The 11,612-nt window shown below is 33.9% G+C and overlaps 2 protein-coding genes across 6 annotated transcripts in view; one reads left to right on the top strand and one right to left on the bottom strand.

Moving 5' to 3' along the window:
- The window catches only part of LOC117109813 (transmembrane protein 232-like), a 13,835-nt gene extending 6,134 nt beyond the window's left edge, over nt 1-7,701 (bottom strand). For 2 of the 4 annotated variants that reach the window (XM_033252241.1, XM_033252242.1), the window contains exons 1-8: nt 7,148-7,686; nt 5,943-6,054; nt 5,549-5,654; nt 4,858-5,015; nt 3,944-4,043; nt 3,096-3,107; nt 1,376-1,542; nt 550-779 (exon numbers count right to left, since the gene is read on the bottom strand). In XM_033252241.1, coding sequence (XP_033108132.1) covers nt 550-779; nt 1,376-1,542; nt 3,096-3,107; nt 3,944-4,043; nt 4,858-5,015; nt 5,549-5,654; nt 5,943-6,054; nt 7,148-7,302 — 1,040 coding nt within the window. In that variant the 5' untranslated portion in view covers nt 7,303-7,686. Of the gene's footprint in view, nt 1-549; nt 780-1,375; nt 1,543-3,095; nt 3,108-3,943; nt 4,044-4,857; nt 5,016-5,548; nt 5,655-5,942; nt 6,055-7,147 lie in introns of all 4 variants that reach the window. The other 2 variants (XM_033252244.1, XM_033252243.1) reach the window with 2 other exon arrangements.
- A 3,131-nt stretch (nt 7,702-10,832) lies between these two features.
- Nucleotides 10,833-11,612, top strand: part of LOC117109812 (complex III assembly factor LYRM7-like) — a 3,158-nt gene continuing 2,378 nt past the window's right edge. The window contains exons 1-2 of one of the 2 annotated variants that reach the window (XM_033252239.1): nt 10,833-10,989; nt 11,341-11,491. In XM_033252239.1, the coding sequence (XP_033108130.1) occupies nt 10,978-10,989; nt 11,341-11,491 (163 nt within the window). In that variant the 5' untranslated portion in view covers nt 10,833-10,977. The remainder of the gene's footprint in view (nt 10,990-11,340; nt 11,492-11,612) is intronic. The other variant, XM_033252240.1, reaches the window with a different exon arrangement.

Below are 11,612 nucleotides of genomic sequence, written 5' to 3'. Positions count from 1 at the left end.
ATTTTGGATTGATTTTTCGAATAGTTAACCCTCGTTAACCCTAAAATGACTTAGTTTATTATAATCCTTAATCATTTATTAATTAATATCTGTTAAAATTAGAATTGGCGAATTTTGGCCAATTTATGAAAACTGAAGTTGAAATATACCATACTTTTATAGGTCATGTAAATGTTCCATTAAATTCAAAACTTTTCTTGGAGGAAAATATTATTATGTTTGATATTTTATGAGAGATAAATGTATCAGCTTCAAAATAGAAAAGATTGCCAGCCATAGTGATTGACAGTATGTAGTGCGCATTGAGAAAATAAGGTGCTCTCCATTTCGTCATGTTCAATTTTTTGGTCAACTATGCCTGCTGAAAATTTGATGGCGGGGAACACATGGGACTTCAAAGGCATCGCGCAAACATACTTTACGCGCTGCGGCAACTTTGATCTTGGTTCATTTGCATAGCACTGCGTGCGCATGGCTTTGCCGAGTGGTCTCCTTCTCAATAATACCTCCATGATATAACTACAGTAATAGCATGTACAGCACACATACCAATTTTCAGAAGCTAAGCCTGTCCCACACAGTGTCAATGCTTTGACAGCCTCTTGAAAGCCATCACTGAGGTGAACTGTACATCTCCAAACATCTAAACTGTGCCAAAGACTTGGACTTAGGTCATGGATTGTTGTGGCTCGTGAAAGACATGCTGGATTACTCGCATCGTGAAAAGTTGTTGTACCAGCTTTTTCAATGGCTGAGTTTCTTCCACTTACATTTGTCTCCTGAGGGAAAAAGCAACATATATTTATTAACTAGGTTAACTTAAAAGATAGTGGTGTTTTATTTACTGCTGCTACCAATCTTTAATTTATATGTAAATATTAATTTGTTGTTTTGGTCAAATAAAATAGAAAACAAAACTCTTCATTGGCTGCCCCTAGAGATTATTTGTAGAAAGTGTGGTAGACAAGACATACTTTTATATTCAATAATTTCTAACAATTTTTGGTGCAGATGTGGTAAGATTTTGGGCCTTCAATCAAGAAAGTCAGATTTCAAGACTGAGGTTGGCCAATTGCTTGTGTTCTTGTGTAGGCAAGACACTTAATCTATGTTTGAATTTCTTAACCAAAAGGTGTAGATTGGTATGTGGTCACAGGTGAATGATTTACAGTAGTAACAAATTGATAGTGCTGATTACAGGCACATCATGCCAATTATCGTATTAGAATGAGGCCCAATAAAAAATTATTATTATTATTAATATTATTATTACTGTATTATCTCTGTATCCAATGACAAGTGGAAAAAAGTTCTTATATTTATATTTATATATACACATTTTTTCAATAGATATTTAATATACATAATTACATACTGTTTCTTTTTGAGTAAATTCTTTCTTTATAATGTTGTCACTTTCTTTGATTTCGCCTGCATCCCCAACGTTGTCTCCAACAATCATGGCTCCCACTTCGGCAATATACTGCAAGGCAAGATGCGCACTTGGGTAGGGGCTGTAAGCTTCCTCACATTGTGTAAAGCCTATAATAAACAAGAATTATATATCTTAATGAACTGTGGTTACAAGTGATAAAAAGAAAATATTTATAAGAGTGGAGCCTTGGATCTGCACTCAGCATTCAACCTGAAGTCTTGTGTTCAAATCCTTTACACCAATTTCTTACCAAATCTACTTCCCAAACCCTAGCACCATTATCAGACTGTTGTCCTTCAGACTTAACATTCAATGTTTGATCTGACACTTGCATGCCCATATATAGTCATGATGTACCTATATATGGTCATGAGGTGATGTCATAATGACCAAACAAATGTGATATGTATACGCTTTAAGCCTGGTTTCCATAAAATAGCTACAAGCTGTTACCACAGGTTATGGTGATGCTGACTGGTTGGTTGAAAAAGGGGGCATTTTATGATTCTATCAGTGACAGCTATGCAGTGTAATGATGGAAATGAAAACACTATGTAGCGAGAGTGTAACAATTTTATGGTGTAGCAATTTCATGGAAATCAGGCTTTTAGTCAGCATAATTTAGATTAAACAGAGCTAATTGTTGGAATTTATAAATTACTTATTGAGTCACAAAGGACTACAGACAGATGGTGATGCCTAATATGACAGTGCCACAAGCAATACTGTCTTGGAGTGGTGCCTTGTAAATCGATTGATTGAATGATTGATTAGTTGATGATACAAAAATTAAAAAATTACACTACAGAACATAGTAACGCATATCTATAACTGTTACCACCAGTTAGTGCGATGCATTATTTCTTTGCACTACCATTTAATTACCAACACCAAAGAGTTTGTGAATGTATCAAGGTACCAAAAATATGATGAGATGATCAAATAATGGCTATGGTGGTTATACTGTAAAGGTTTTTGAGGCTTAAGTGCAGCATTATTTGAGGCACTATTTAGAGAACTATGCTTTTTTATAAATTGATGTTCTATTTTATCTTGTTGATACCAGACATTGTATATAGATCTATCAAGTTTGCTCCAGCGATAAATTTATATTTATTTTATTCATTTATTGAACTTTGTTTAATGAGGGTAGCCCTTACAGCTAAATAAAAAGCTGACTCAAAGGGGCCCTCAACAAATCAGTTGGTTAACAGTGTCGTTGATGATTAAAATATCAAGGCACATTATGTAATACTTTAGATTAATCACCCAAGTGCCTATATTCACAATAGAATATCTGTAATTAGTGCTGCAGCACATATTCAAGAGAGGCATTTTACCAAAAAAAAATCATGCTTGGTGATGTGCTTATTGGAGAGTGATGCTAATTGGAGAGAGGTAAAATCTTGCATACATATGCAATACATACAGCACATACACACAAACATACGACTCTATACAAAAAATACATTATAGCTTGATTCTAAATTGAATTGTGAAAATGGCAAGATGACCAGGAAAAGTGCAAGATGACCAGAAAAAGGGGAAATGACAACAAAAATAACAAGATAAGAAAAACAGAATGTAAATGATATACACTAATTACAAGCAGAATAATTTAACTACGTGAGCAGTTATCAATTTACAGGTGTTTACTTACCCCTAATCAAGGCTAAGCCAAAGAAAAGAAAATAAAAACACTGTGATAAAGGTATCAGTTGGATGGCTATCAGTAAAGAAGGTTTAATCTTAAACTTACTGCTGAGTGTATATTTATTCTTTAAAATTATTGTAGAATGCTAAAAAAACTGGGGCGGATGCAGGGTTTGGCAGTAGGGGGTGCGTGAGAGCCCAGACCACCTCAACCCCACCATGGTTGGGGCTGAGGTTAGCCCCACCATGGTTGGGGCTGAGGTTAGCCCCACCATGGTTGGGGCTGAGGTTGCCCCACCGTGGTTGGGGCTGAGGTGAGAAAATGTTGAGAATGTGGACCTCTAGATGCCCGAAAATTGCACTCTCATACCTTAAAAACCTTACCGGTATTATTCATATCAACAATATAATACAATTATTTTTCTTAATACAATTTAGGGGGTGCAATCGCACTGTCTACACCCCCTCTGCATCCACCCCAGCTTAGTGACAAAAAAAATATAGTGCTATGTGAAGTAGATTAGTATTCAAATTTATTTATAATTATTATTGTTGCTTTGCTTCATATTTGGTTGTCATAAACATTTGGGCTAAAATGATTATTCACAAAAGACTGTATATTTTTAGAAAAACAGTGGCAAAGATAAGAATGCAGTAATAATTATAACAAGTATGTAGATATCTCTACAATTGTCATAACAAGTATAAGAAAATATATGGGTTGCATAGGCACAAAAAGCAAAACAAAATGTATTCCTCTTTCCATTTTTCTTTGCTTCATTTAAAATTTTCTAATTAAAGAATAGAAAATAAATGGAAATAGAGGTATTAATAGTAAAAAATGTTGTATCTTACCTTCTAAATATGTAATTAATCTATCTTTGCATTCTTTGTAGCCATGGAGATGACCTGCCATATGATGGAAGAATAGTCTAGTAAACACAAGTTGACCCATCTGTAAAGAAACAAAAAAATAAATTTGTTTAGAAAAAATTAGGACGTGTTTAGAAATCCTAAGATGCATCTGAAATGTTTTAATGAGTTTATAAATGTGCAGACATGTTTAGAGATGTTTAGAAATGTTTAGATGTGTTTAGAAATGTTTAGATATATTTAGAAATGTTTAGATGTAGCTGCACATTCCTATTCCACCTTTTTTTTTTTACATTCATCATCATATAAATTTTTCATGGTTGTTTTGGTGTTTTTAATTTTTTTACAATGATATTTAAATGCTGCTTTTTCAGTATTTTTTAGTGTTTCATGTTTTTTGCCAGTGGAAAAAGAATTTCCATTTTACTTGTGTTTAACCCTTCCACTGCGCATACCCGGTAGTACCGGGTAGAATAAGATGTTGTTGAATTGCGCGTCCCTGGTAGTACTGGGTACTTGAAAATAATATTTTAAAAATGACGATGATGCAGGTGAGTTTTTTGCAGTCAAGCAGTTCACAGAATTTATGAAAGAAAATTCAATATGGCTGCCAAGAAGTCACATGACCACCTAATTATAAATACCAAATTTCAATTTTCACCCCATAGGCCAAGGTCTTTGTCCACCCCAACATGCAAAACAAATTTCAAAATAATCTCTTTTAGTATTTTTTGGAATTTATTTCAAAATCACCTTTATTTTTTTCCTTAAAAAAGGGCCCGGCACAGGGGGTGTATTAATTACCTGCAGTGGTGAAAGGGTTAATGGACAAATAAAATTTTGATTGATTGATTGATCAGGCACGACCTTTGAGCTATAAATTTTCAATAATTCACCTTTAATAACTTGATCTCCCCTATCCTGAGAAATGGTTGATTCATAGCATCTGTGCGTAGCCAGTAGAGTGTGGTTTCACCGAGGTAAAATAAACAGTTGATGTTATTGGGTGACAGGGGTGCTTGATTCAGAGATATGATCATCACGTCCAGACACTCTGTGGAAAGCAACACAGAGATAATGAAACACACTGCAGGTACAACATAAATGTTTGTATTTTGAGATTATGAAATATTACTTAATATTTATTTTCAAATTTTATTTTCTACTCTTCAGTGAGAGCTAATACAATGACACTGATTAATACAATGATGTTGAAGAAGAGGTGGAAAATGATTATTATGATGATAATGATGAGGGAAAGATAAATACTGTATGACAATGATAACAATGATGATCAGGAGAGGAAGTGGTTGATAAATATGGCGATAATGAAAATGGTTATGTTGCTGGTGATGAAGATGAGAAGAAAAATGATGGTGATAATTATGATAATGATTAATGGTGACAATGAAGCTGGTGAGAAAGTTAATGAACTATATGGTAGGCTGATGCTCATGATAATCATGATAAAGATAATAATTGTGATGGTAATAACAAAGTTGATGTTGATGATACAAATATACTGATAATGTCAAATATGATAAAGATGATAATTTTCAAACAATTAATTTTTTTGTAACTCTGAACCTTCTTGGACTTTGCCACGGCATTGAGCCAATACTGAGAGTTCTGACCAGGCCTTAGGTAGATCAACATGGCTGCCTTTACTTGCATCTTTTAAACCAACCCTCCGCTGTAAATAATGAACACATGTCAATCAATATTTCTAAAAATATATATTAAAACAACAATTATTAAATTAAATATGGATATAAGTAGTAAATTATGATAAAAAGAGATATAAATACATCGCATTTGCATTTACAATGAGATATGTGGGGTGCAGTGCAGATTGTATCTGTACCCAGATAAATTTGTCTGTAATTTTGTATAATAATGCAATAACATTTTTGTATGGAATTTTAATAAAACAAAGTATCATCTAAAAACTTATATAATGTATAGTTATAATTTCAGTCACCTTTGCCCTTGCTAAAATCTTGAATGCAACTTCTTCCAATTCTTCCTTAGCCTCAAAGTCAGTTGCAGCATTGAATTTATGAATGAATTCCTCTGTTAGTTCTAATGGATTCCTTCAAATAAAATCACAATTTAAAAAAAAAACAAAACTTTTAAACCATAGAATGTGATAAGATAAATGAAGAGTTTTTTTCCCTCATAGAGGAGTGACCAATAGAAGGAACTCAGTGTTTGTTGTTTTTTGCCACTACTTTTAAAATTAATTAACAGTATAAATCACAAATTTAGTTTTAATAATGTGATTAAATGTCTGCTTATGAGGGTGGTCCATCCAGTGAGGCAGATCTTTACTTGTGGCAAAGACAAGCCAAACCAGTCACTCTTCGCAAATCGTGTTACAGAGAAAATGGCTAAAACATGCTGGAATGTCAAACTTTTAAAAATCTATTTTATTGCACTAAACTAACATTTATATATCTATATATCATTTTATACTGTTATTTCCCCATTTTCAATGTTAAAACAACAATTTTTAAGGATTTAAAGATAGTTTCTGCATGAGAAATGCATGAAATCATAAACTTTGAAGGCTGATTTCTCATATATTGTTCTTTAAACAGCTGTGTGACTAAATGCTTGTAACTTCATAAGGAAATGTCCAATTTGAATGATTTTTTACCATTTTATAGCTATTATTTTACTCTCTAACACTGTATTAATAACTCAAAATTGATTTTTGCGACGAGTGACTGGTTTGGCTTGTCTTTGCCACATTTGGTATCCTCCTCAACATAACAATAATGATAAATTCAAATAATATTGCATAAGTAAGTGTACAGGCAATAAAAACTGTTTTTTAATATTCAAGATATAAAGTCTGCTACTCTCCATATTGAGCCTAATACAAAAATCCATTTTTTATTCATTCATTTAAATTGCTAATTATTATTTAAGTAATTAACATTCAATTGAAAATTAGAGTAAGAAAATATTATTCAAACCAACAGATGCATAAATTATCTCTATTTTCATAGAGTCAGTAGCCCTTAAAATAAATTTGATTTGCAAATTATCAATATTAATATTTGTGTCTTGGGATCATTAAAAATTTAACAACTTTTTAACCATCAGTCCAGGATATTCAGAACAGAATATAACCTGTTGTTTAAATTTATGACAAATAAGGATTATCCTTTCTAAACAAACCTTGTAGTGGGAATTTCTCGACTACTTTTCTGAGCTCCTAAGAATTTCTGTTTCATTAATCTTTCTTGTAACTCTTCTCTTTGACTATGGGATATAATCCCAAATTTATGGACGATGGGAACTTTGGTTATAGGCATCTTTGTTTCTATACGCATGAATAAAGAATACAAAATGTAATACAGCAACGTGTGTTTGGCTAGTTTTTGTCACTAGGCCTAGGTCGAGCCTTTGGCCAAGGCTTTAGGTGAACGTTCTAGACTAGGCCTAGTCGGACGTCGCTAGCGCATCGCCGGGGTCGGGGTTTGTTTGGAAAGTTAGTCAGCTTAGGCTAGGCTCAACGAAGGTTCGAGAAGCCTTGTCTCGGTTGTGAATTTTATTGCTCGTTCACAAGAAATAAATAATATATGTATATTATTATACTGATCATAGGCTATACTTGCAGTTCATAATTAATGTAATAATTAGCTGAAAACCACCCCTCTGCAGCACGAACGATCAACTGCTCAGAAGATTGTTTACAGGTACCTAGCGATGGTCTTCTGCTTCAACAGATGGACCAATCAAACAAGCTCTACTGTCTTTTTGATAGACTCCGTTGGTACAGACCAAATCTGAGTTGAATTAGCTAGCTATTTGCACGTTCGGATCAAAACAGAAACCGCAGTGTGTGAACGGGGGATGAGGATCAAATTAATGTAAAAAGGCAGAAGAAAATTCTGTCATTTTAAAAGTCGATTCTAACGATTAAAGAAGCACAGTCATGACCATATTTGAATAATTTTTATATTTAAGTAGGCCTAAGTAATTAGGTAACTTATTTATAAGTTACAATTGAATAAAAAAAAATCCCCGGTCAAGTAACAGATAGTTAAATAATACCTTTACTTTACTGTATTCTTTTTTTGCACACCCCTAAAATTGGATGGTATGGGCCTAATTATATTGAGGATTTTTTATAGAAAATCATCTGTAAACCAGCGAAAGCTATATATATTTTTTTGATCTGGGTTTCTATTGGAAGTTAATAAAGTTAATAATCAGTCAAAATTTTATTTGAATTTTTTAAGGTATTTTGCGATTGTTTTGGCAGGCAGTGCATCAGACCCCTGAATTGTTGCATTTTCTGGGGCTGCGCACTTGACCCTTCTCGGAGGGATTGTGCTGAACGACGCCGCCCGCGTCATGCTCATCGAACCAGTAAGCAAAGAGTATAAAACTTCAGTAGGTTCGACTGCCGGGGATTATTTGGAACGTAATCCTATTTCAAAAAGTACTACCCAAAAGGGGCGTGGCCTTTAAAAGAACGTAAAGTGCGTTCATATCGAACGCGTTCTGCGCGTCCATAGAATGTATGCTGGAAACGCAGCACGCGTTCGATACGAACACCTTTTACGTTCTTATGAAGGACACGCCCCTTCGTGGGAGTACCTTTAACGTTCCATTGCCTGTATACAAAATAAGGGCAGTCGGACCTCTTGTTGCAGTTTTATACTCTTTGCAATAAGTGCTATCACTCCTTATTTCCCGCCGCACCTAAGCCAGTAATTTTTTTGTCATTTAATAAAAAAACCATTTAATTAACCCTCTTAAGATGTAAGCCGCATAAATATTTTCTTGATCATTTTGATGTTTTCTTTTCTTGTTTTTATCATTCATTTTTTGAATGTGTACTTTAATTAATTTAATTTTCAGTACTGATTTTGTACTGTATTATCAATCATTTATGCTAAGTGAATGCAATAACAATGAATTTGAATATTTGAATTTGAATGATGAGACCTTGAAACATATGCGCTATGAATGGCAAATTATACACACTACACAAAGAGTTTTTGAAACGAATTACAGTTTATAATTAGGCCTATTCTACATGGCTTTTATTTTTCGATTTGGTTTGAACATGTATTAAAGAGAATAAAGCAATATTACGGTATATATTTTTATTTTTTTATTTTTAAAATTTTAAATAAAATACTCAGACCTACCAAGTCTCACGCCGTGCATGAGAATAACGCCTCAGCGACCCTTCTCACGCACCTGCTCAACAATCATTTTCTCACGCCGGTCGTCGATGAGGCCAAAAAAAAAAAAAATAAAAAAAATAAAGAAAAGAAAGACAGGGAGCTATCTCATTAAAATCTGCAAAAAAGGCCACCTGGGCTTACAACAGAGCCCACTCATCAACTTCACAGGAGTAAGGTTAACTATTCCCCGTTGCTTAACAATTTTATTTATTCCTGAAGATGAAATATAAATGTCGAAATATTGAATCAAAACACAATTCAATGTATCTCATTTCTCGGAGTTTGTAGTACTCTTCTATATGATTTCTGCAAGTAAATATTGTATTATATGTATGCCCCAAATTGCACAATTTAAAGCCCAAAAAAGAAATCCTCTCCCACATCCACCACTTCCCCGCCCTCGATCGCTTCGCTCCCTCGATTGTTTGATTGTTCTCACTCCTGCAGTTGACAAACTTGGCATCTCATACTAAATATAGAAGGGGCCCTTTCAGCTTCTCCAGTATAATCTAATAAAATCAGAGACCTTCCTAAGCATTTAGGTAGGCTAACAACAAAAACAGGCCTACAACAAGAAGAAATAGGCCTAATAATAATAATAATAATAATAATAATAATAATAATAATAATAATAATAATAACAATAATAATAATAATAATAATAATAATAATAACAATAATAATAATAATAATAATAATAATAATAATAATAATAATAATAATAATAATAATATAAGGTAGTGATGACGACGAAAAAGAAAACATGAACAATTATGATATATGATGATAACAGAATCAAACGTACAGTACTAAAATATACAGAAAAATATGCAGCATATATCCCCGTGTGTATAACCAATTTGTAGTTTCGCTATCGACCCTAGATAGTGGATTAAATCTGATAGAGAGAGAAGGAGTTAGGGAGGGAGAGGGAGAGAGAGAGAGAGAGAGAGAGAGAGAGAGGGAGTTAGATGGGCACTGCTACTGAATTATGGGCACTGCTACTGCAGGTGTTGTTATATGTTATACATTAATCCTTAGATGGGCAACGCTAATGCATTATGGGCACCACTACTGCAGGTGTTGTTATTACATATTAAATCCTTAGATGGGCACCGCTACTGCATTATGGGCACTGCTACTGCAGGTGTTGTTATATGTTATACATTAATCCTTAGATGGGCACCACTACTGCAGGTGTTGTTATTATATATTAAATCCTTAGATGGGCACCGCTATTGCAGGTGTTGTTATATTTTATATATTAATCCTTAGATGGGCACCGCTATTGCATTACGGGCACCACTACTGCAGGTGTTGTTATATTTTATACATTTAATCTTTAGATGGGCACCGCTACTGCAGGTGTTGTTATATTTAAAATTTTATTTTAAACATAACATGGGCCTGGCGCGGCTACATAGGCCATTGTTTATTAGGCCTACTGCCGCTGGTGGTAACTCCTGTTTATATTCTTTTGTACTACTTACAAGGTACAGTACATACAAAGAATACTAGGCCTAGGCTTGGCCTATATAATTTCACTTTGTTACTTTACACAAGCAAAAAAAAAAAGTTCGTGTGTAGGCTAGGACAGAGAAGTGTGTGTTCACTGGACCTTATCGACAATAACATACACGCAGGGCTAGGTTAAATGAATATTCAATTTATATTGCTACTTAATTATTCATGACATGCAGTAGTGTCGCCCACCATCGCTTTACCAGAGAGAAGCCAGAAAATAACAAATCTGCAGGGAGTGCATTTTTCCGATTGAATAATTAAAACACACACATAATTACAAATATGAGAGAAAAGGTATGATTCAAAGGACTTAACGGACGATTCATAATAATACTAAAGTTTAGGCGCTACACTAACTAGTATTATACTACCTAGGTCTCTCTCTACTCTCTAGGCCTAGCCTAGGCCCTAGGCTATGGCCTAGGCCTGGAATGGATATTTAGGAAGCGGTCCAGCCCAGACAGCATGGCATGGAAGAGGGCCTGCCGACCAGGATAGCTTTCTGTGTTGTTGTAGGACTTGGCCCTGTTTTAGCCTAGGCCTAGGCTTTTTTGGGCCTATTAAAGGCAATTAATGGTTATTTTGGTTATAATTTCAAATTTTATTTTGTGTTTTAAATTTTTCTCTTGTGTATTGTTTTTGTAGGTACTTGCAACATTTCGTGCTCTGCATCGGACAAGAAAACTGGTTTTTAAAGACGATGAACGTGTTCTAAATGGTATATTTTTGTCTCCATATATTCAACTGTTGCCACACAATTTTTCTCATTCAGCATTTGTTTTCATTCTGCCATCAGGTATTATTAATAAAAGCATACAAAAACCAAAAATAAAATTGTTAATGTTGTTTTTATACAGTATATTGTTTAACATCGAAGATCAAGTATCAATGCAAATTCTATGATGGAATGGATGTTT

Source organism: Anneissia japonica, unplaced genomic scaffold (genome assembly GCF_011630105.1).
Source record: "Anneissia japonica isolate Jap-2015-1 unplaced genomic scaffold, ASM1163010v1 scaffold288289_len232728_cov185, whole genome shotgun sequence".
NCBI classification, from domain to species: Eukaryota; Metazoa; Echinodermata; class Crinoidea; order Comatulida; family Comatulidae; genus Anneissia; species Anneissia japonica.
Note: the sequence above shows the minus strand (reverse complement) of the source record. Positions and strands in the feature narration are given on the sequence as shown.